Source organism: Dysidea avara, chromosome 5 (assembly GCF_963678975.1).
Source record: "Dysidea avara chromosome 5, odDysAvar1.4, whole genome shotgun sequence".
NCBI classification, from domain to species: domain Eukaryota; kingdom Metazoa; phylum Porifera; class Demospongiae; order Dictyoceratida; family Dysideidae; genus Dysidea; species Dysidea avara.
Genome location: NC_089276.1, coordinates 2,823,754 through 2,850,813, shown reverse-complemented (window position 1 = coordinate 2,850,813; position 27,060 = coordinate 2,823,754). Strand labels below are relative to the sequence as shown.

Below are 27,060 nucleotides of genomic sequence, written 5' to 3'. Positions count from 1 at the left end.
TCATGTCATCATCACAACATTCATGCATCAAGCTCTAACTACCATAAGGTCTGGCTTCAATGCCAATTACAAAAATCAATACTCGTGAGAACTTTATTGACTAACTATACGGCAACTATTTTAACTGTTTCATAGAGTTATGAAATTTGAAATCTGTACTTTCATCTGGTCACCCCCAAATTCTGAATGACCTCCACCCAAAAGGAGAAATCTTACAGTAGAATAAACACTGATTCAGATATATACCTCTTAATGTGAAATAGCAGCTACCTTTACTTGGAAATGATACTTTAGCTATACGAAGTACAAACAGACCAAACCTCATAAATCATGAGGTGTATCCCTATCCCTGGAATCAGTTGAATCTTCCCTGTTAAAGATAATTCTATCAGTGGGCAAAAACAGACTTCCGACTTTTACTAGATATTGTACTGTGCAAGTTTCAAGTCTCTAATGCATTTCAGTGTACAATGTGGAATGACTTCAAAACTATGTGTATGGATTGGGCCTAATCAAATATATTTAATTTTATAGATTTTGGAGTTGTCAAATGAAGTGATCAGATTAGATTCATGCATTATTAGTTTTGCATTGCTTATTTTGTGTATTCAGTGAGCTATTGTTAAATTTTCATCTTAGTGTACGTAGACAGTTGATATGATGTCTATAATATCATAATTAAACCACATGGGCTGACTACTGGATTGGAAAACAGTTGAAGGAACAAAGCGTGGTTAAGCATCTCTGATAATGTTACTAAAGTACAACCATACAAATTCGATGTACTCGGACATAAAACAAGGTGTAAAATCAGAGTTGTATAAAAAGTGGCACAGATCCTCATAATTTCCTCCAGAAAAGTTTAAGATTGGTGTAGCCTTGTGGTCACTGACCTGATCACTGATTGGTGATGAATGAAAGTCAAAAGTTATGACAAAGTAGTTAGATGGGATAGATAAAGGCGGTTCTCAGTGGATTCTTAAGTTTGATATATTATCAGGAAATTGGTTAAGATTAGATCAAGGATGTATCTAGCAGTATGCGTAGGTTCATCAATCATCTGGACAAGGTGTAGGTCAAATACGACATCACAAACGTTTGATTATATGTGTGAAGACTGAGCCCCTATTCATCATGGATTTTGTATGGGTAAATTCAATGCATTTTATTTAAGTATTAAGTAAATGCAATAAAAAGATTACAATACTATAAGTTTTTATATGGTGTATTTTATCTAAAGTTTCATTGTGGCAACTGAAGATATGTAGTGTAATTGAGGGCACGGATACATACTCCAATTATCTTTTACACCATGACACATCGGGGTAGAGTAGACAGTGATATGACATAAACCTGCAGGCACACACATATACCAAATAATAACACAAGTGACTCAAATAGAGGAACAGCTTTTTCTTCAGTTTTCTCTACATTTATCAAGAGTTGTATAATAATAGCCATGAGTAGTTCAGCTAGCTATATGAACCTAAAATACACAACACCGTGTGCATTTCATTTACAAAACTGTGCCCATGCAAAGGGATAGTGCTGCAGATATTAGTTGTCATACTCAGCAACTATGGAGGATTCTCAATTGTGTTATATGTAGTGACTGTTCTATTAGAGCTAATAATTACTTAGTGATGGATTCTGTAGCTTTGGTTAACCCTTAAACCAGCATATGCCAGGTTTTTTTTTAATAAAGCTCACAATTATTATTACTAATGGATGAATGCATGATGGCCTCTAAACCAGCAGTGTATGAAGTTACATTTGTCCAAAACCACCTATCACAGGAAGGTATATTCATTAGGCTACTTAGACAGCGATAAACAGCGGTTGCAACAACAGTTACTCGCTTGTTCTAATGTGCTGAATATTGACGTCTTTATTTCCCTACCTCATGAACACATGGTCTGGTAGCCAATTTAATAAATGTGTGACTCATGTGAGCTTTATGCTGTGATTCTTCAATGAATGACGAAGCTGCTACTAGTGTATATTTCAGCTCGATACAGTGAACTGGATAGAATTATGATAATTTTCTAAAGATATGTAATGACATACATATTTTAATTGCGTACATGGCAAGTCTTGGCCTCATACTTTAATCAAAGGGTAAATTCCTAGGTATCATATTCCTTATTGCATCATGAATAAAACAGTGCACATTGTGTAGCCATAGTGATATTATTGGTTCTACAGCTACAGTGTTCTGTTTGAGGCCATGCATAAAAGCTGATTTATTGATGTATACGTTTTCAGTGCATTGTTGCTAAAAATTATGTGCAGGTTTAAGGGTTAAAACTCCACTTTAAATTCGGTCAGTAGCAGTGAGGTGTAACTAGATAAAAATACATGTAGCAGCTATATACATCATTGCCATGTTGACAATTATCACAACAAAAACTCTATATTAAGACACACGGTAGTGTATCGTGTGGCCCTAGAAGCCGGCGCGCAACACCCGTGAGTATATTGACAGGAAGAACAAAAATGCAATTTTCGCACCTCCGTAGCTCTGTGCTGCCTTGATGAAACAAGACGATTTTTGCTGTGGACACGCCCGCCAACTTCAGTACTCCACATACCAAATTTGAGCAAAATCGCTTCAAGCGTTCCAGAGATATGCGACTTCAAAAATTGGCTTAAGGGTGCTTGCGGTTATTTGAAGCCATACAACATGCAATTTTTGTATTGTTGCTTATACTCACATAATGTATAAAATGAATCCATATGCTACTTGCGTTGGAAGTGCTTCTCTTTCTCTTCAACACAAACCAAACAGAATTCTTCTAGCCTATACCATTTTATAACAACGCGTAGTTCTTTATGAAGCGCTTAAATCAAAACTAGTCCTCCATTTTTCACAGTAGCGCACTGGAAACCACATCGAACAAACTTCAGCTTATAACTCACAACTCTATGTTTAGTATTAGTACACAGCGTACATAGAACTTAAGTTAGTACTAAAAGTGTGCTACACCATTCAAAACCTCATGTTCTCGGTGCCGTAACTCATGAAGCCATAATGCTACGGACAAAATCTAAACATAGACCTCTGGAGAAGTTATCAGCAAATCTCCCTACAAAATTTGAAGCCTTCACGGCTATCACTCAAAAACTAGTTTTATTTTTAGCAAACATGTGCAAAGATTGCGTGCGCCCATCATTATTGATACAATAACTACACAAATTCCTATTGACCGCAATCACCAACTTTTCAAAATAACATGTCATAAATGCTGTTCTAAACACAAAAGCTCTGTTTTCTCTTCTTCACACACAGGAACAGCTTCTTGCTCTGCCTGGAGTCTCCAAGTCGCTCTTGGATAGGTTACACTAGGCACGCCATCATCAGCAGCTTGTAACGCCTTGTGATTCCAGCTGGTAACATTGTCCCCTACATAAGCAGCTTACAATTACAATACTAACTACCAGCATACCCTGTCACTTGAGAAAACAAGGCACAAACGCATATTGCCTACAAGCGAAAAGTGCGTTCACACTTGTTGCCTTAAATAACACTTACTTTTAAATTAATTCATGTTAGTGTAACTGTTGATCCATCAGACAATCATTTGCTAACACTTCAGTGACGATTCTGAAGCGAAAAAACATGCTATTCTTCCTCGTGTTCTCTGGCGCAAAACATGTCCACTTAACACCGATACTAGTATGCGTAGTAATGCCAATTATGATGCAATAGCCGCATGTGGTTTCTGGGCTGGCACTTAAACGGCTTCGAATATCAGCGAGCACCCTTAATTTCTTGTTTTTTTTTAATTTTATTTTTTTGATTAACCATCAAAATTAATTATGATGAACAAGGTGTATACAAAATAAAAGCAAGTGGATCCTCGGACAACATGCGACCACACAACTGACCGGTAATTGGGTCAGCACGCGTGCATGGCAAGGAAAAGAAAGACTATTTATACACACACATACAGAAAAATTAATTACAAAACAGATTTAGTACAGTGGAACCTGTCTATAATGGTCACCTTGGGACCAGATATGTCTGGCCTTTATATACAGGTGGCTGTTATAGAGAAAACCTGTATAAGGTGGTCTGCAGCATTTTAGTGGCTATGACCGTAATAAATGAGTAATTATTATTAAGAGGCTTGCGCCAACCGCAATACAGTAATAATTTTATCATAGATCCTTTACACAGAAAGGGCAAGGTGAGCTTTTTATGAATGTTGGTTATAGCTATTGAATACGTTTAAGCAATGAAGCCTGATAGTTTGTATAGCACTTATTGAAAGGCAGGAAGTGTGATCATTCATTGAAACGGTGCCGTGGTGTCAGACTATTGGCTTAACAAGTCACCATAAAAGGAAGCGACCGCTATATGAAGGATGAAGTTATGTACACAGTGATTCATAGGCGAATTCTTGGTTGGCCGTTATACGCGTTAGACAGGTAACCGCTTAATGCAGACCACAATACATACATTTGTATGGGAAAATATTTGGGACCTCGTGACCGTGGCCGTTATAAAAAGGTGACAGCTTAATCCAGGTGACCGTAACACAGGTTCCACAGTAAATTTAAAGGCAGTCCGGGTTGACAGTCCATTCCTTAGAGCTTCGACCAAAGAATATCTGCTGAGAAGCAGATATTGAGGCTCTGGCCATCTCATTCAAAAGTCCTCTAATACTAGTTTTATACAAAGAGAATACTTGCTGGGTGAAACAAGTTACATCCTTGATTGCATGAATAGACTTAGGTTGAAAGTGACCCAAAACACTGACTTCTACAGTTCTATAGCAGGTAGAAATATTCAAATGATCCAGCTCAGCCAAAAGTTGCTGATATTCTGGTTTAAACTGTTTGTGGTCACAGGCTGATTCGATGTGCTGAACTGAGTCAAGTGGACATGTGAGTTCTACAGTACCCATCAATGAGGAATGAGCATTGTAGATAACAGCATCAGGTCTATAGGGGGTGACTAAGACAGATGAAGGAATGGTTTCAGGTGGAGAATCATTAGAGCGAAATCCCTGTAGGTCAGCGTGGACCTTGACATCATGACAGTCAGTTAAGAGGGTTGTTAGCTTGGATGCCAGAATATGTAAAACTTTATTATGTCTATAGGTGTACCGTTGTTGCAATAGAGCGACTGGACAACCACCCAAAATGTGTGTTGTTGTTGGATGGTTGGAATCACACAATGTACACTTGGCACCACATTGGATACGCCAACAACACAAGTTGACTGCTGTGGGCAATGTGTCAGAAGAAGCTCTTAACAAGAAGGAAAGTTTCCCAGGATGAAAACCAGTCAATACCTTATTCCATGTTTTACAGCTGGTCTCTAATCTGGCAGAATCCAGAAATTTACATTGCACAGTAAGTTGTTTGAGATCTTATTTTTCTTCCTCTGTTTGCACACTTACAAAAACTACCATAAAACACGAATGCCATATCCGATTGTCTTGAAATTTGGCACACAGAAGGGGGGAGGGGGGGTATAAAGGCGCATCTTGGTACCAACTTTGGCTTGAATACGATAAACAGGCAAGAGTTATCAGTGATTATTCATGAAAAATAACACCAACATGTTGTCATGCCTACAGGATAAACCGCCTATGGGAAGAAGCTGAAAATCAGTGGGTGAATAGGTTAACTATTGAACCTCAAATCTTTTGTGGTTTGAAAGAAATCCCAGGAAGATACAATGGAAAAACCAACAGTGTGTAACAATGATGTAATCGAGATTAGCTAATAAAAAACGACTACTTGCAAGGCCCACCAGAAAAATCACTTGAGGTAATGCTTTGGAAATCGCTGTACAGATGGAGTAATCGCCTTTCTCTCTTCAATGGTGTAGAATATGAAATCCAACTTGGTGTAGCAGGTGCGAGATCGAGATACTCTAATAGAGCAGTCATCCTAATAGAGCAGTCACCCAAGAGAATTCAAGAGATTAGCTAGAAACAGGTAACCTGTATAGAGATCAGCTAGAAACAAATCACCCTGTAGAGAGTTCAGCTACAAACAATTCACCCTGTAGAGAGATCAGCTAGAAGAAGTTACCTTATAGAGAGTTCAGCTACAAACAAATCACCCTGCAGAAAGATAAGTTAGAAGAAATCACCTTGTAGAGAGTTCAGTTACAAAGAAACCACCATGTGGGAGTTCAGCTACAAAGAAACCATCATGTAGAGAATTCAACTACAAACAAGTGACCCTGTAGAGACATCACCTAAAAGAAGTTATCTTGTGAGAGTTCAGCTGCAAACAAATCACTCTGTAGAGAGTTCAGCTGCAAACAAATCACCTGTAGAGAGTTCAGCTACGAAAAGATCATCCTGTAGAGAGTTCAGCTACAAGAAGCCACCTTGTAGAGAGTTCAGCTACAAAGAAATCACCATGTAGATAGTTCAGCTGCAAACAAAGCACCCTGTAGAGAATTTAGCTACAAACACATCACCCTGTAGAAAGATCAGATAGAAGAAATTACCTTGTAGAGGGTTCAGCTACAAAGAAACCATTCTGTAAAGAGCTCAGCTGCAAACAAATCACCTGTACAGAATTCAGCTACAAACAAATCACCCTGTAGAGAGATCAGCTAGAAGAAGTTACCTTGTAGATAGTTCAGCTACAAACAACTCACACCCTGTAGAGAGATCAGCTGGAAGACGTCACCTTGTAGAGTGTTCAGTTACAAAGAAACTACCATGTAGAGAGTTCTGTAATAAACATATGTATTATATATAATTTGTACATTTAATGATAAAATTAGAAATATTTAAAGTAATAAACATCTGCTTCATCTTTTCTTCTTCCTGTGGTAAAGAAAAAAAATTGGCTAAAAAAGCCCCAAAACCGGCCATAGGCCAGCTTTGTGGTATACAAACACAGAAAGAAGTGAAGTCTAATCCAAAACCGCCAAGCTGTAAAAAAAAGAGTGCGGCCCTCAAAAAGGCTATGGTGAAAAAGGATGTGAAATCCAAGGTGGCGGCCAAGAAATGGCTGTGATGGTAGGTTAATGGTAAAAATGTTAATAATGACAATTCAGGTGAATTTTGTGTCTAGACCAAACGGCATCAAAATTTACTTGAATTGTTGTTATTAAAATTTTTACCATTAACATACCATCACATCCATTTCTTGGCCACCACCTTGGATTTCACATTTTTTTTCCCCATAGCCCACACTCTTTTTTTACAGCTTGACTGTTTTGGATTAGATACCACTATTAGCAGAACAGCTACACAACAAATTTTGATGAACTTGTTCACTTTGTGATAAAATCACCACACTTCTGTAGAAGTATACTACATCATTTGAAATACAATGCCATGTCAACATCATTGCCTTAGGACATGTTTGGAAGCTTTTAAACTAGCCCATTTCTAGCAGGTCAGGAAAAATACAATTAAGTGCATTCAAAATCTTTTGTTGAAATAGCAAGAAAGTACTTCAAATTTACAGGTACAATCAGAAAATCTTTCAAAATGTGGCAAAATAAACTGCTTTTAAATACTTCCAATGGAGCCAATATTTCAGAGTAAAAGGTACAGGTTCAATGTAATAGAAATAACCAATTATAAATCTATGGCTTCATACCTTGACCCTCCGTGCTTCTTAACATTGCAAGCCAATGGCCAGGATGGACACCTCCCTTGGATATGACCATCTCCTTGCTTGTCTATGTAGATGTAAAGATTCAGTATATTTACTACTGAGCACTTTTTGGTTTCCACAATACATTTTCCATGGATTTTATTTGTCAGGTTCTTTGAGCGTGATATGATTGGTAATTTTAATGTATCATATCTAATATGAAATAGTATGATTCTAGCAAATATTGTACCAAGTTTGATGCTTTTATCAAAAAGTGAATGATTTTTTTTCTTTTTGTCTAGCCACATATATTTCAGCAGTAAGCATGCAAATGCATTTAACTATAGCTGTTAAACCTTCAGCGAGACTTTACATAAGCCACTTGGTTCAAATACTCTAATAGAGCAGTCAAGAAACTTCTCTAATAGACCAAGGGTGGGTATCGAAGTATCGTGATTTGTGACAGGTATCATGAGTATTTCCAAGCATTACCTTCCATTGTCGTGAGGTTAGAGTTCACAAACAGTACAAGAACCAGTGAACAGTGCTTACACTTGTACAGTAGCTACCACTCGAATGCAAAGTCGCTTCGTGCAAGTGATCAAAAGACTTGCTAATTAAGGGGTGTGGCAGCTGTTTCTATCATGAGTCATCATCCCTCAATGCGATGGATATATACTCTGATCGAAATGGCTGCCAAGCCTCTTAATTGACAAGTTTTTAAAAATATAATTATTGGCAAGTTGTTTGTTTAATCACTTACACTCATGTGTAGCAATGTTGCATTCAAGCGGTACAGTACGTGGTAGCTAAAATAAATTCTGGTGAAGCCCCATTTGCCAAAGTTGTTTTCATCAACAATACAATAGTATCTTTTTTATTGCCAATTTTTTTTATTATACGGTATTATATCTTTCACACTGGAGTTAGTTCTTTCACAAATTAAAGTATTGGTTTTGCAGCCTTCAAAAGCCTGGAAGTGAAATCAAAAGAAATGGCTGTAATGATATACAATTTTAACAATGCACCCCTTGCCATTATAGAAAGTGACTAGCATTAACAACATTGCAGCCATTTCTTAGCCACTACCTTTGATTTTTGCAACTTTTCCACCAGGCTTTTAATGGATTTTACTGCTGCATGGATTTTGTATCATTTGTATTTTAAATACTCAAAGCCAGCGCTTGGGGCTTGTTTTTTACTGGATTTATTCTTATCAACAGGAACAACAATGATTATAATTATGGAAGTCATTAGCTTCAGTGGTTAAGGGCCTTAGTTTGTGCTCTGGACTTATTGATTTACACCAGTTTGTTTTTTCCCCTCGTAAATATGTAGCTGCCACCGTGAAATTTTAAAACCAAAAAACCACTTTTTATGTTTTTCCCATAGTGATTTACCATGCAGGCATGACAAAAAGTTGACAAAAGTATACAAAAAATGAAGAAAATATATACCCAATACCCTTTCCCAAGAAAAAAACCAAAAAGAAACTGTAGCTTCTACTCATGCTGTATAAGCCCCCCATGTTGTGCTTTCCATATGCATGTGCTGAGGTGTTTTAACTATAACATATTAACTTGTTATTTTATAGGAGACACATGAAAAGATCCTTGACTAATGTATTTCATGATGGAAACAGCAACTATACGGGCTCTCCTATTCAATTCAGAACATCAACTTATTCTTTATGATGGAAGGCAGCATACATCATAACTAATAATTAACACTATAGCCATGTAGTATAACAAGTGGTCAAGATCATATTCGTTGCACAAGACAATTTGAACCACTACTGAATGACTATTGGCATTTCAGCAACAAAGAGCTATCGGCTATGAGTTGTGTGCATCAATATGTGAACTAGCAGTCAGCAAACTGTCACTGTTATGCATTTATATTTATGCTCCAGAATAGATATTACACTGCAAGTTTTTGGCCACCTTGCGGGAATGCTGCTCTTTTACCTTCAAATTATAGCAGCAAATTCATTCCACCACAACTATCAAATATATTTTAAAACTGAAAACATATAATGTAGGCTACTATGAAGCTAACTACATAACCAAAATAGAACAACACATCTTAGTACTAATCCATAACATGCAGTTTACCTTGTGGGATCATTATCAAATATTGGATCAACAGGAACAAGAGGAACAATGGTTTTCACTGTACCACTCTTTTGTTTCACTTGTTTCGTAGTGTAACTAATTGTGATCTGTGGAATTTAATATATAATACGTGTGTGTGTGTGTGTGTGTGTGTGTGTGTGTGTGTGTGTGTGTGTGTGTGTGTGTGTGTGTGTGTGTGTGTGTGTGTGTGTGTGTGTGTGGTGTGGGTGTGGGTGTGGACATCGGCCTAGTAATCAAGAGGTCCTGGGTTCAATTCTCAGTTAGGTCACTTTGGTGTTGTTGTTGTTTCATTGAGCAAGAAACTTTACTCACATTGCTCCAGTCTACCCAGCTGTTAAATGGGGACCTGGTGGCCTGGTGTCAACTGGGGAAGCAGCCCACCCAGTTGTAACATCAATGGGTACCTCGTGTTAACTGGGGAAGCAAATTCCCAACTGTCCTTGTCTCGCTTAGCTGTGTTGAGGTCGTTGTGGAACTTTGGGTTCCGTAACCTCTCTCCGTTAGACCTGGACAGTCCTCCTGTGGGTTACTAGCCCTGCTCCAGGAGGATTTGCCTGCACAAGACTAGAGCGCCTGAGTGGTGCACAGGCATCCCAGTGCTGGTTCACTGGGCGGCAATAGCCGTGTTAGCATGACTACCAGAGGCTTTGCTTTTGTTTTTGCTTGTGTGTGTGTGTGTGTGTGTGTGTGTGTGTGTGTGTGTGTGTGTGTGTAGTAACGTGAGAGTAAATTTGGTTATGTGCGTACATTTTGAAGACTGCACTGTTTTTAATAGCTTGGCTGTTTTTGTTATAGATATAATAACCTACTGAATGCAATGTATCTTCTAAAGTGCTCAGTTTATCAAATTGAGAATTGAAATCAGCCACGCTTGTAAGGTTGTGCCCCAGAAGAATGCCTACACAAAGTATATACACAATGACTAGTAAATACATATGTACACCTTTAGCTAAGTTGTAACTATACATAAATCATGATTCAACAAAAGCTCTAATGTAATGTTCAGGTGGAGGGTTCAAAATTTGGCAGTGAGAGCAGGGTCAGGGGTACAGACCCCTCTATACTCCTACATTTAGTATATTAATTTGTCATTAGTGTGCACTCTGTTAGAGTAAATTATGACTGTTCTATTAGAGTAAATTAAACAAAGCTCTGTATATAAACCAACAGACTTCATGATCTGAACATTCACTTATCTGAATACTTTCAGCTAACTATAAATTTCAAACCATTGTTAAGTAATTTATAGCCAATGATAGTGTTATGAATTTCTATAACTGCACACATAATGAACATTTTCTTCATTAGGATTACATGTACAGAATAATATCCTCTTAAAATCACTGTAAGTATCATATACAGTATTGGTCTGTTCCTTAACAGGTGAAATGTCTAATGTACTGCTGTTCATTTCATATTTGTGTGCAAAACAGCGAGCAAACAAGTACATAGATACCTGAATATCAGACTAATAATTATTGTTAGTCTATAGTTAATATTCTAACAGGAGGATGGGAGTTGCATGGGCAGATGGGACAGGAGTTGGATAGGCAGATTAATAGCTTTCAATACTCACAAACCCACTGCTGTGGCATGTGGCGCCAATGATAACACATGTAATTCTAATAAGTGCACATATGTTGCATACACATAACACAATTGAAATAAACAGCACTGTCTGAACCAATAAATGTGACTGGATATTGGAAAAACTATCCAAATCGCACGTCAGAAGTTTCAAGATTAATGGTTTTAAGGATTCAAGTGAGCATAAGTTGTCAAGGATAGCAAGCATGCATATGAAATTTACACAAGAGATGCATCAATCTACCACCTCCAGTACTTGTAGAGTTTCCCGCCAAATGAGCAGTTAGACGAACAAAGTAGTATCACGAGTGCTCACAAGGGGGAGGGTGGGTAAGAGATAGACTTCAAAATAGAGGAAGACCACAAATGAAGTCCAGACACAAGATTACAGGGCTGTGCTGGTTTCTTACTGGCTGATATGTAGCAATATCAACAGAAAACACATTTGGCCATTATCAGGCCGTCCTCCAGTAAACCACTGATTCTTGCCAAGCCAGGCCCTTCACAAGGCCAGTAACTGCCTTTCGAGCTCTCCACACCACCCAGAAATGTTAACACCAGCCCTTGAGTAGTTTGAGTAGTATTGAGGGTAAAAAAAAACTAGTAGTACTATTATATAGTGTAGCTATCCACTGGAGGTGTTAGTTTGATTTTGCCTGATGTGCAATTTGGATCGGTTTTGTAAAATCTGGTCACAAATTATATTATCTTGAAGGTGCTCCCCTTCTTTGCAGCCCTATCTAATAATGTAACCAAGAGTAAGCATCTGCATTTATATGAGCAATATCTGCAATGACGTTTCTGATGTTGCGATTACTTTTCTTGATGTCACAAAACAAATGGCTGCGCTATAGTATGTTCACGTTGAGCTGAATCCTGAAAAACAGCTAAAAATTAAAAGTGGATTTTTTCTCAACCGAGTTAACATTTCAGCCAACCAGATGATTATTGGTAACAGCAAAGGTGTCAACAACAGACATGTACAGTTTGGCTCCATTACAAGTTCGGGAAAGGGCTGTAATGGACACTGTACTTATATGGCTTCCCCATAGGAAATGTATTGTGAAAATTTTGATTGGCCGTAAATATTATGTCAAACATCTGAACAAAAAGATTTCAAAATATTTTTAGCGGATCAAGCAGTACTACAAATGAGCCAAATTTCAAGATCATGTGTAATTGCATCCATGAGTTATTAAATGTTTTTGAGGATTCAGCTCAACGTGAACGTACTATAGTGTGGGAACTCTGTACAGGGAGGTATCGGGCAATGTACTGTAGCATTCTACTACAGTAGTGCTTATAAAATCAATCAAGGGTGTTCACATTGCCAAAATGTGTTTACTACCTCTTACTTTCATTATGTTGCAGTAAAACTACAAAACAATATCCATTTTGATTTCTGTGCAACAAAAGTCTCCTAATTTTAATTACCCTACTAAGATGGCCATTATTTAAACACATTATGTCAGACTTTGCCATTGCAGATATCACTGATTGTGCTAATCTTTTATAGCAATTCTGACCAACTCTAACTGTTAACTATAGTCTGCTCCTATAGTCTGTGAGTAGTATGACATTGTAGAAGCTGACAGAATTTACCCTGCCACCTAGGACAGCTACATGGGTATTGGTATTACACAAATACACACACACTGCACTTCTAAATCATTTTTGTAAACTTACATAACCTCAAAGTATGTAGTGTGTTAGCCTTCATTATTATGATTTACCTATTATAAATCCAGCTGTGACATCATCACTACGTTGTGGGATACTGCAAGAGACACCATATGCCCCTTTACCACTGGAGAACAATACATTAGTTAACTTGATCATTTTACCATTATGTGTACACTTACTTAAAATACTTTTCAGCTTCTGTCATCAGAGCACTACTGATGCAGAAAGAAGAGCCAGTAGCAAACTGGTAAACTTTCTGCTTCGGAGTCTACAACAAACACTAACTACGTTGTTCATATACATACGTACAACGTACATAATTTCCTTTTTTCATCCTAACATCTGTTTTACCTATCAAATTAAGCTGTAACACATTTAATTAAATAATATTGTAAAATAACAATTTTCTTACTGGAAGGTAAGGACAATTATGGTTTTTTTCATGCCACTTGCCAAAATAGTATGGTTGATCAGGATCGTATTGTCGTAATAGTTGATTTAGTCGTGGCATGTTCACATAAATGTCATCATCAAAATGGCAAAACCACTTGTACCTGCAGAATATAATTCATGGCAGTGAGATACAAGCCAAGAAAAGCACAAAGTGCACGCCACAAACAATACATACAATGGTAACTAAATCAATTACTATTAGAGAAAGTGAGAATTCGCAGGGATGAACGCTGCTAAAGATGATTTTAGAATATCTTAGTCTAACATCTTTTTCCCCCTGTACCAAACCTTAGCATAGTAGTTGGTACTTTCATATTACTGACTGCTATATTAGAATTATGGATCAAAAAGTGTTGACTGCTTTATTAAAGTGATTGCTCTTTTAGAGTACCTCAGTATTTTCTACCTTGCAGAAGTGCATTCAAAATATTTTTACATTACTGCAAGCATACAAGTCTGTTCCAAGTATTTTGAAATTATTTTCACTGCCTATTATTCCCAAAATCATTCTGGCATAATAGACATATTATACACATCTTAAACATTCTAAAGCATGCACAAGCCAGCAGGCTGGCTGTGGATGAATGCCCATATGGTTTCCTGAATGTGTGTGCACATATGCATATGCATTCCTGAGTATGCATGTGTGTGTGTGTGTGTGTGTGTGTGTGTATATGTTTGATTGTACACACTATTCGCCTATGTGACTACAGCCAGCATGTGAGAAAAGATTACTGTAAAATGCATCTATTAAAATAATGTACACTAGCTAAGGTGGTTTCCATCTGCTAGTTTGGTATACTGTACCCATTCTATAGATTTTGTTGATGGCCGTCCCAGCATTGGGCATTATAGGAGTTAAACAACTGAAAAACAACCTTTTAAGCTATAAGAAATAGTGTATTCCTATCAAGTTTAAAGGGTCATGTCCCAATTTTTATGTGTACAAAATAAAGGCAAATTGGAGGCAGAACTTGTGCAATCAACCTGATGGACAGTTTTAGTTACTATGCTTCCTTACCACTGCATAGCAACATAATACTAATAACTGGCGAATTACAAAACATGTTCAATTGCAAAAAGTGTAAATAGCTTAAAATTAAGCATGGAATACATAGCTGATTAACTCCCTATAACATGTGATCAAATTTTGGAAAATCACCATGGTTGCACATGAAATAATTAGATGTATAGTGTTTGTTAAAAGCAGGGTACAGTGAATTAAAAATCACCAATATTTGAATATCTTGGTCTACCAGTCTGCCTGCTGCCAGCCTACCTGCATGCCTGCCTGACCACAGTTGCAATGCTAGAGGCCAAACAAAGCAGCACTTGGCCTTTAGTTCGGGTAGTTGGAAAAGGCGGATACGGTCAGACGCAGACACGGACACGGTCAGACGCAGACACGGACACGAACATTTTCAAAAAGCACTATTACATTTTATTTTTCATATCTAATGCTGTTTTTACAGCACTCTTCGCTTCCAGACCCAGGCGTCGATCTTGTCATAGCGCTTATCCATATATAAGCGCATGTGCAAAGGATAGGCTAGCACTCTAAAGACCATATGTGACTGAATTTGACAAAACCCGGCTTCGACGCACAAAGCTTCGTTAGGAGATATGGTGATTTTAAGTAATCATTGTGTAATAACTTCCCAGTGCCTACAGCTGTGCAAACACAATTTGCACCAAGTATGCATCTATTTACTAGCTATCACTGAGTGGATGTATACATTTCTGATACTCAAAATTAGCCCTGTTTTGGGCAGCTTTTCTCGAGCGGGTAATAATATCACAGGTGGCAGTAATAGGGTGGGAGGGTGGGGGGTGGTAGGTGGGCATAATATAGGGGTATAAAATGAAGCAAGAAGACGATTGGAATCCAGAGGCCAAGTTTGGGCTCTCCATGGCCCTCCATGGCCCTCAAATCACTCCAAATTGACTGAGAACACTATTGGCGAGCTCTCTGTGAAGTCCCAGCTCACTACACACCATTATCACAAAGTCATGGCCATTCAATGGCACCAATCTCCCACTCGTGGCTTTGACAGGGTTGGAAGAAAGCTGCCACAGAAACCAGACTTGCCAGTCCTGAAGGAAGTACAGTGTGGAATATGATAGTGTATTAGGCCAGCAATCCATTTCTGGTAAAAATGTAAGTTTGATTTTGTGTGTGTGAAAGCCTTGTTATGTGAAATCTGGTCACATATAGTGTTGTATACGTGCACTAGAAATCTAATTCAGTCACAGAGATTAATCTAGCATGTCCCAACCTAATCTCATAGGCCAGGTCCTTGAAACCCTCAACACTCGGTATAAGCGCCTGTGCCTTATACTAAAAGGAGTAAGATTGTGGATTTGGCCTGCTAAGCTAAGTTGCATGGGGCATACAAGCTAATCTCTACAACTATATAACTCTGTATTAGACTTTAGAGCATGTGTACAACACTATATGGTCTTTGGCATTCTGTGGAGTGCTGGTCTAGTCCTTTGCACGTGCGCTTATAAATGGATAAGCGCTATGACAAGATCAACGCCTGGGTCTGGAAGCGAAGACTGCTGTAAAAACAGCATTAGGTATGAAAAATAACTATTATATAAATGCAAAAGTGCTTTTTGAAAATGTCCATGTCCATGTCCACGTCTGCATCCGACTGTATCCGCCTTTTCCAACTACCCCTTTAATTCATTCCACAATAACAAACTTACTGATGTGGCATGTGCCTTTCTAGTCTGGTACCACCTGCCCGTTCGCAAAAAGTAAGGGTCTGATGAAATACAGATACTAAATCATTTCTACCAACCGGTAGTCAATTAATGCATGCCAATGACGTTCACACAGAAATCACTTGGCAATGCAATGCTTTTGTTTGAGTTGAAGGGAATCATCTGACATAACAAGCAGTTACGTGCTCTGCCTAATTGAATTCCTTTTGAAATGATTTGGTATTTTGTATATTTTCACCAGACCCTTACTTTTGGCAAAGGGACGGGCAGCGCCAGACTAGTGCCTTTCCTGGTTCTGACAAGTGTCTACCTTCTTCACTTCACCTTTCCTTTCACCTTCAATTACATGATCATCTTCTTCTTCATGTTAATTTTCTGCATCAACACTTTCATGGAGGAGCATTTTTAGATGCCACAGAACTATTTGAAGAGCTTAAGCGACTGTAGATGTAGCTGCACTTATGCATGTCAGAATACTCCCCACACTCTTAACAATCAGAGCACACCATGACCACTCCTCCTAATGATATAGCCACAATAAATTGTAGTATTTCTATACATGGTAAACCACACCCACTCACTCAAGACAAGCAGGGATATCGAGATACTCTAATAACACACATAGCCAAACGGTTAGCAAACTTAGTAAAATAGAAAGTAGGTTCCAACAACAAAAGTAGAAAAATGAATGATGGTGGCTATACTGCATAGCTATGTGGGAAAATTCCTACTTTGGCATTGAACATATGGGGGCAACACGCCAATGCAGGTATTTTCCCACATAGCTATGTTGTAATAGCTACCATCATTCATATCTTGCTTCTCTGCTTTACATTGCATGAACCATATAATTTTTAATTGTGTTAGCATGAAATAATATGATATGCACAATTACGTTTATGACAAATTATTACACATACCTCTCATCATTTTGGTGCTTTTCTCTAGCCCTGTAGTAAGCTGCAAACTCCTCACCCAATTTACAGCACAACCCATTCCTACAGTTACATTCAAAAGTTTTGAAGTGTAGTGACAAAGGCATACATGTCTTACATGCTGTGATCTTCCGAACAATCACTGATGAAAAATTCAAGTCCTGCATCAAAGTTTAAGAGTAAATGGTCTGTCTAATTTTAATAGTACCTTCTAGTCTAAGGCCAAACTAGCTAAACCAAACTGCTACTCAAGCTCATTATAACCAAAAATTCAACCATGCACAGTCATCGGTGACATTTGTGGAGAGGGATAAGGTACTGGTATGAAACCAGAGGGGGAGAATGAATTGGCTCACTGGTGTCATATTTAGAAGGAAGAGCCCAAGCACTGGCTGTCAAGTGCTAGACAGCTGGGCAACACCAGCAACTGCAAAACAAGGCTAATCTATGGCATCAGCATTAAGCCTGCCTTCAGAATAGGCCAGATCAATGCTAGCCATTACGTGACGATGCACAGAAGAGCAATGTCCCCTCAAACACATGATGACTGACCTAAACAGAGAGAAGCAAAGCTTACATCTCAACCAAAAAACAGAAAATGACTATAATTCACATCCCATTTGTCAGCCAACATGGAAGCCAGCTTCTTGTACACTGGTAGCAGATGGACCCATGCCACAAGCAACAAAACCCTTAGGAGAGAAGCATGTCATTTCAACCTCTCATGGTAAGCATGCCTTTTTTCTTATTCAACATAGATAGCACCACAACAAAGGAAAAAGCGAATAGGAGCTTGCAAATGGGTTGAACACCTTAATGTCAAAAAAACGCACACATATTTGGAACTCAAATGTCCTGGGCTGCCATGTCAAGTTGTGTGCAATCCTCCCAATTAGCAGTGGCAAACTGAAGAGGCTTACTATCCAGGAGCTGGAGAGCAGGCTCAATGCCAAAATCAGGGCAAATCTCACATAATCCTTAATGTACAGTATGTACAATACTCACCAGGAGTGGGGCACTTACCTAAAATACAACTGGTGGCTTCTTTACAGTATGATGTATACATTTAGCTATTTGGAAATTTGATTCTAAGTAGTACTGCACTGTTTTATAATGTTTATCAGATGAAACATAATCGTAATTGGTATAAAATTCACAATTACAATGATGCTATGATGCTTATTGTTATTATTATGAATCGATATACTGTACCAATTTCGTGAATATGTATAACACAAAAGGTTACAATATATACAATACTTTTGACTCATACCATATCAGGTTTACGTGACCCACTAAGTAAAAACTAACTAGTTTGGATTGCCCTGTTTTCATAATAAATGCGTGCTGTAGAATATTTACAAACATTTGATAAATTCAGTATACAATAAAACAGTACTCAAATCATATACATACGTACCATGATATTAGCTATGGAATCTATTGTATATTTTTTCTGGGCAAGTGAGTGAGGTGTTTATAAGTTGGAGTAGAATGTAACTTTGTTGTTATTAACCCTCGGGGCGCCAAGGGTTACTGTAGTTGTCTTGTGCAGCTCTGCGAATTTGTTGTTACCACTTTAACTGGGAAAAAAACTTTGAATCTCTGTGCTTTTAGTGAATTTTCCAGTTCATGGTGAAGACATACATATATAATAAAAGTCCAGACTCCGTACACTGCTGTACATCGTACTTATGTCAAATAGTCACTTAAACAAGGGTCCGTAGCTCTTCAATACATTTGCCGAATAACTTGACTGTTTACTCTGTTCTTTCCATTTTTGCTCTAGCTCCAAGAATAATCAACAGATAATAAGGCTGATACTTTAACCGTTCTATTGCTCTTCCTAAAGAAGTTGTTTAAAAAACAAATTTGAAAAAATGAGTATAGCCAGGTTTCTCTTAGAGGGTCACACACTCAATCAAGTTTCATATGTACGATAATAACTACAACAATTTTGTTAAACCAATAGATATAGAGATGACTATAAATAGTTTTGCTCTCACCTTCCTTTCTTGCTTTATTAACAAAAGTGTTATTGTCAGAGCCATCACTGATTACTGTTACCTAAAGTGTGTGTTTAGATATATTAATGATATGGCTTAACAAATTATTGTTACAGAATAAAAGACATAATAATTATGTTGCACGTACTGTACTTATCAATATTAGAATGGTGTACTCAAGAATTCATGTGTAGTCAGAAAACAAAATGGCTTCAAAATAACACATTCACACAACAAATACAACAGTGCTCATGTAAATTCTAGTAAAGCTCAGGTTTAGTTTTCCCTTTACTTGCTGCATGTTTCAAGCAGTGAATTATAGAAGCTGTGATTTGCATTCAACTAATACAGAAATGCCAAAATATTGATATTAGAATATAAAAAGGGATCGCAAGGAAAGTATAAACTTTCTATGTGTACAATATTTGAGTGGTCTCCATTATGATCAACTAATGAAAGCTCTTAATTCATTTATCAAATTGGTGTGCATGTGCTTAATTGACTGACATCTTGGTCCATGTCAGTCCATTGAATAGTGGTCCAAATGCTTGTTGATGCATTACACATGCTGCAGCAGTAATGATGAATTACAAATTATGCAAACCATATGTGATAATGTTGCAGAATACCGTCCTAAAAAGTATTCACACAACATGTATGCATGATGCATTATAAACATGTTACGGCAGTGAGCAACTAAAGTATGTATCTAAATTGCAAAAATCTTGCACAGTCAGACCACTTTAGAGTTTCCTCTGTATATGTAATAGTTATACCACAGCCGCATCAGGATTGTGCTGATGTGTACACCCAAACTCAAAGGGCTTCATGGAGTCCGGGCGTATATATCAGCAAAATCCCGACGCAGCCGTGGTATTGATGATATATATCACTTGGGGCACATCACCTGATAGGAGAAAGAACTACAGAGCACTCAATTACCCCGTTTGTTTTATACACTAGCATTTGATGATTGATTGTGGTTTCAATGGTGTGGGCAAATGAACTATCGCTTGTGGGATTGGTTTTTGGGGTGTAAAGTATCTATGGTTTCTTAAACCTTCGTTACTGTGACAGTAAGTAAGTTAAGTGAATACATTAAGTTAAGTACTTAGGACTATAAGCTACTCACCTAGTTGTCATATTCTTCTTGTTTCATGGTCTGCTCAATGGCTGACACTCCCCTCCATGTAGTGGATAGAAATATGCATCCACGCATTGCCCAAGCGATCGTTTTACAGATCATTCGTCTTAGAATATAGTTTAGTTACTGTAAAATAATCTAAACTTAACAACTACTCTGAGCCTTGCCTAAAGTGTAAACTAAAACCCACAATAAAACACGCTGTGTCGCTCAATAAAATGAGTCAAAGTGTTTCACATATTTTGAACTGGTTGGGCATCAAAGCTATGAGCAAACCATGTTCCCAGGATAATATCTAGATAGTACCCGGTGAATACACGAGTTTAATCCCAAAAAGCACCATTTAATGCCCATACTAAAGTGGTATATATCCTGGTGGTGCCCAAGCCTTTGCATAAAGTAAAGATCTGGTGAACATAGCATACATAAGCTGTGCAGCAAGTTTCATAGCCAGAATGCATTTAACTTTCATTTGCCCCCCAGTTTAGCATGCTCAGTTTTTATTTTATCCTTACAATTGTCTCCCCCCTCCCCCCCAATGAGGTGCTTGCTACGCCTTTGAGTAGTTTTCATCATGGGCACCATACAAGTATGGAGATTAAAGGTTTCTTCAAGTGATAAGGATTATGTTGAAAGGCTTCTTTAAAACATGAGACAATTACTAGGTAATGTTAAAAGGCTTCTAAAACACAAGTCCACCAGACCATTATACTTTATGCGAAGCTGCAAGACTACCATATAGACCATGCGCGCACCAAGGCGTGGCACTATATTACATCACCAAAATAATGCAACGTATGCATTCTATGCCTACGATAAATTTTTAATGCTAATACAAAGGAATCGTGCTAAAAAACAGAGCAGCGCTGGTACAAAGTAAGTTACTGGGCAAAAGTATATAACACATTTGCTGCATGGCCACCTAGGGAAGGTTTTTGAAATAGAACGTTCGATACTTTTCCCCTCACTTTTCTCGTAAACTATCGTGAGGCTTGAAGCTGTAGCAACTTTTTTCCGGTTTTTGCCAGACCACGCCTTCGCACGCACAAGTGATTAGAAAATTGTTAAAGTCTCCAAGTGTAACTACGTACTTCCAAAATGCAACTGATGATGTAAGGCATGGCTGATAACACTATGGCCTGGGGGTAGTTGATTTTATCATAGGAGTAGACTGAGCATTCAGGAATTTGGGCATACAATTAAAAATAGAGGTTGATTTTATCATAGGAGTAGACTGAGCATTCAGGAATTTGGGCATACAATTAAAAATAGTGGTTGATTTTATCATAGGAGTAGACTGAGCATTCAGGAATTTGGGCATACAATTAAAAATAATAATCAGCATAATGGGAGTGGCACCCACCCCTTCAACAAAACAACCTTACAACTTTTAATTTGATGCTAAGTCACCTCACTGTACTACTGACCTTATTTTCTACCACTTTAAACCAAGTCATCATCAGTAGAGCCAATCTTTCCTCGTAGTTTCTTTTCGTTGTTTTAACCGAGAAATAAACACCAACATCGTTAGGTGGCTCCACTGGTCTATCCGTCTGTAAGAGAGTCTTATAATCACTGCTTTTATCTCGGCTTTGACTTATGAAACTAGAGCTACGATTGACGGGTCGACTACTGGTCATCGACGACCCTGAACTCATCTGAACCAAGCGTCCGTAGTGTAAGTGGTAGACTATAAGCGACATGAACACTGTACATCCAAGTAATACATAAGCGATAGTTCTCCGTCCATACCACTGCATATTGACTACAACTCAGCAATGTTGTGTATTATGATTGTGGGTCTCTATTTTTCGCCTGGTCTCTGGCGGCGCTCGCCCCTCTTCCTAAGAGGCGAGCGCCGCCAGACTATGCGTGTTGCTATGTAATAACTAGACAAATGCTGAAGCATGTTGGGGACTGGGGAGAGCCTGAGCTGTCTCATATGTGATATTTTTGTATACTTTTCTGTAGCCATACTCAGCTGATCGTGAGAAAAGCAGTAGATGCAGCGTAATAGCACATCTAGTCAACCCTTCTTTCAAAATGAAAGTGTAACTTGCTGAAGTGATTAAGGGCACACAGAATGTTAACAGCCTGGGGAGGTGTACAAGTCACCAAACTGTTGACATAAGTACAGTATTAGCTAACACTGTACGTACCTCATAAATAGAACATAATTTACTACAAAGACTTCATTATGTTCAACACCTATCACTTCTCAAATTAGCAAGAAAGGTGAACTTGTGGTGATACCTTTGCATATGGTTGTATGCAATCACTGGACTGGACTGGTGGACTGGACTACTGGCCATGGACTCAGGTATTTTATTATTTATCTGTAATGTACAGACTCAGTAAGAGTACAATGTACATATTATAATTTAATAATCGTTCTTAATTAGGTAGCGATTGTAAAATGATGTTCCAATCTATCTTTGAAAGACTCAAGGTTGGGTGCCTGAGCAATGTCTGAGCAATGTCTGTTGGTAAAGCTTTCTAGAGTGCAATACTTGAAGGGAAGTTTGATAGTTTATATGCTTGTTCTAGATGGTGGTACATCAAAGTGATGGGTATGATGGCTTCGTATCGGATATGGTGGCATAGTTTGTGTTAAGATGTTATGAGTAGGAATATGAAGGATGTTAACATTTTTGTACAGTATAACTAGCTTAGCTTGAGCATGACATTGTTCTAATGTTGCCCAATGAAGATTTTCAAGCATGCAAGTGACACTGTAGGTGAATGAATAGTCATTAAAAATAAATCTGGTCATACAGTGTTGAACTGATTCAAGTTTCTGTAATGTGTGTGCCTGTGTGGAGCCCACACAATGGAGCAATATTCTAGAATGGGGCGCACATAAAATTCATAACATTTTGTCACCTGATGGGAGACAACGTTTTAGATTTCTTTGCAAGAAAGCTCTAACATTATTTTCTTTGTGGGTAATATGGGTAGCATGATCAGACCAAGTAAGATTATTGTTGATTATCACTTGATGGATGGAACACATTTGATTTGGGAATCGCTTAAAGTGTACTGTGATGTGGGGGTATGTTTTTAAGAGAGACTTGGAGATGTTCACATTTGTCTAGGATAAATATCATTTGCCAGTCATTTTCCCCTTTTTACCAAATATTTGGGCAACTGGTTGTAAGTATGCTAGTCTTATGCAGTTAGACCACTCCCCCTGCACATAAAGAAACCCCCACACACAGAAACAAAAGGTGTGGTTGTCAACATTGTCATGCATTCGGTAGTGTACTATCAAGAGTTAATAATAGTGGGGAGGAGAATGTCTAACACAATACAGAGCCTCTACAAATGATTCAGTGTGATTCAAAGGGATTCTCTCAGACGTGTTAACAAGTGCACACTGCCAGGAAAAGGAAATGTGATGATTGCACATGGGAAGAACAAAGATTAAAACTACCATGTTAATAACTTCTTACTCTGAGTGTGAACCATGTCTGCCATCCAATTGTCAATCAACTCAGATATGACACTTTTATTACATACGTAAGTGACGATGAACTGCATGAATGCATGTATGGGCAACTCTGGGTCACCATATGAAACAACTTTCACGCAGCATTGCAATATTGGCAACCAGTATCAGTGCATGGGATTGGAACTTATACACCAACAACATTAAATTTTTGTGCATTTGTATAATAATAATAATAGTTTTGTATCAAGATTGTACGTACTTGCTGTCATCACACACTACAAACACACAGACACTTTCACTACATTGTGTCATACAGTCATGATAAGGCTATAAATTGAGGCTTTCCACTACATGTTTACAACATCTTATTATGAGAACAATCATATACAATTTGCAAATGGTTTCAGCATATAATTTGCACCCACTGTGCCAATTGATGTTACCCACGTACGTGACAATAGTAACTGGTTCTTGATCACCATGTAAACAGCTGGGTAGACTGTAGCCGGCAATGTGAGTAAAGTTTCTACACACATACACGCGCACACACACGCATATACAAAAACACACCTATTCAGCCTGATTGTTATACTTGAGCTATAAGATCTGAAGAACTGTACCATACAGAACTATACAATTGTATCCCTGTATATAAGCATGTATCAACAAAAGCATTAAATCAGAACAATGTATGTTTGGCCTCAGTATTCAGTGAAGAAGGATGTTGGAATTATAAATATCTAGAACTTTCTTTCAGTTACTGTGGGACCTAGTTAGTAATGATTCATGAATCCAGAAGAAACTTCTTCAATTAACAATGATACTGAGGTCACAGGCACTTTAGTTTGTGTTTATTTCTCCTTTGTGCAATGTCGTGTGAATGGTGATTGGCCGATTAGGGCTACAGTAATATAGCTGGAAATGTTGGACTAGAGCTGTACAACACTGCTCATGCAGTTAATGGATATATTAATACTGTAGCCTTCTTCCTTGTACTAGGGTTGAAACTGTATTATAATGGGTCACACTTTGTCTAGGTCCTTGCAGGAGTACATACTTACATGGAGTCACACTCACTTATGGAAATGTGTGTTGCTGTCTCTACTGGAAAAGCCATCTATATTCTGTGTTGCTGTAGAGTCACTCCCACTTGTTAATGAATTGCAATGGTATGTTTAAAATACTGTTTGGATTACTGTTTCCTGTTGCAGATGATCCTCTGCTATAAATGCAGAGCTATACGCATAGCTAGCTGTCTGAAACAAAGGTCGTACATGGCTGTCATGCCCACAACTATGTTTCTTATTATCTGTGTCAAAACTTAACTCTTGACGGGTGCCTCTGTTTAATTTAGTGAGGTTGGATGTGGCCTGATGCTTAATTAAGTGAAGATATCAGACAGGGTATATGTAATGTCTTTTCTTGTCTGTTCGGAACAACAATGATGTATACAAGTCCAACTGTGCAATTTCCCAGGCATCATTGTATGCTTTAGCAGCCTTACATAATTCAGCTAGACTTAAAGTAATCCGGCAGAAAAATTTTAGGATGCAAATTTTATTTGTCTTTTGCATTGGAAGGTTTTGGTTATGATGTGATGGCCATAGATAGGGTCCGCAATGCGAAAAATCGACATCCTCCAATCAACTACCTAACTATTGTCATGTGCTAGGTTAAGTGTAACTTGAATAACACCAGCGTGACAGCCATGTTTGTTACTTTCTTCTGGTAGAAAACGATACAAATGTCTTAAAATCACGTGATTTTTCGCTACAGCGGTTCGTAGGGTTCTTCGTATGCCACGATATTCACTCTCAACATTGTTCAAGTAGTCTATCATCAACTCAAAGTATTGGTGGTTTGATTTTATTGGTCATTTTCTGGTGGCAGCACGATCTGTGCAGCCTTTTGACGACAGACAAAATGTTTCTTCCTCTGGAGCGCAGGACAAGCAGAGCAGCAACTGCGCCGTGGGTCAGCAATGACCAGTACTAGGTAAAGTACCTGCATGCGGAGTATGGTTATAATTGAAGCTTGTTAGCCATCTGGCTGAGCCATCTATATGCTGAAATTCGGCCAAAATGACGCGATTTTTGCGAACAAATACCAGAATGGTTGATACATCAGTGAGACAGTCTCCAACAGCAAGGATACGAAGCTTATAAACACCTAACAATACGGCTATCTTGCCCAGTAAACGCATAGAGCAGTCCAATGCATGAAATAGGCACTCACGTGATTGATATTAAAATCTCCGAGAATACAACTATAATCTATTCCAATGACCTTAAAATCACTAGGAATCAAGTGACAATCAGTTTGTGTACGTTAGGTTCAGCATCTCGACTAGCCCAGCAGTTTAAGACTTTTCCTACGATACCATCATAGTACAAAACACACCTGCACTGGCCCAGACCACGTCTGAGTGAACAATTAACACAAATATTTACAAAAGGAGCACATTGCATGGTTCCTATTCAGAAATGAAAGCGATTTCATGGGTATTTCCGCAATTTGAATTTCAATCACGTGAGTGCCTATTTCATGCACAGGATTGCTCTATGCGTTTACTGGGCGAGATAGCCGTATTGTTAGGTGTTTATAAGCTTCGTATCCTTGCTGTTGGAGACTGTCTCACTGATGTATCAACCATTCTGGTATTTGTTTGCAAAAATCGCGTAATTTTGGCCGAATTTCAGCATATAGATGGCTCAGCCAGATGGCTAACAAGCTTCAATTATAACCATACTCCGCATGCAGGTACTTTACCTAGTACTGGTCATTGCTGACCCACGGCGCAGTTGCTGCTCTGCTTGTCCTGTGCTCCAGAGGAAGAAACATTTTGTCTGTCGTCAAAAAGCTGCACAGATCGTGCTGCCACCAGAAACTGACCAATAAAATCAAACCACCAATACTTTGAGTTGATGATAGACTACTTGAACAATGTTGAGAGTGAATATCGTGGCATACGAAGAACCCTACGAACCGCTGCAGCGAAAAATCACGTCACAGTGATTTTAAGACATTTGTATCGTTTTCTACCAGAAGAAAGTGACAAACTTGGCTGCCACGCTGGTGTTATTCAAGTTACACTTAGCCTAACACATGACAATAGTTAGGTAGTTGATTGGAGGATATCGATTTTTCGCGTTGCGGACCCTACCATAGAATTTGTGAGTGGAAGCCATGGCCAGGTTTTGTAAAATCCAGTCAATAACATAAAACTTTTTACAGAAACTGACAGAATGATACTGTGTACTCAAGTCGGTGTATACAAAATCTGGTCATATTTATGAAGCCATTTTCATACTTCAGTAACAATCTAAGTGACTTACACCCGTGGACCTATAGGTAA

General features: G+C 38.2%; 1 protein-coding gene across 1 annotated transcript; it reads right to left on the bottom strand.

Moving 5' to 3' along the window:
• Positions 1 to 1,150: 1,150 nt before the first annotated feature.
• Positions 1,151 to 22,052, bottom strand: LOC136256040 (beta-1,3-N-acetylglucosaminyltransferase radical fringe-like). The gene is made up of 11 exons (XM_066048959.1): positions 21,682 to 22,052; positions 19,111 to 19,171; positions 17,223 to 17,265; positions 17,090 to 17,167; positions 13,399 to 13,540; positions 13,303 to 13,350; positions 13,166 to 13,254; positions 13,037 to 13,110; positions 10,526 to 10,614; positions 9,696 to 9,802; positions 1,151 to 1,353 (listed from the first exon to the last, which is right to left on the bottom strand). The coding sequence occupies exons 1-11, from the start codon at positions 22,012 to 22,014 to the stop codon at positions 1,299 to 1,301; spliced, it is 1,119 nt and encodes a 372-aa protein (XP_065905031.1). The 5' UTR covers positions 22,015 to 22,052; the 3' UTR covers positions 1,151 to 1,298.
• Positions 22,053 to 27,060: the final 5,008 nt, after the last annotated feature.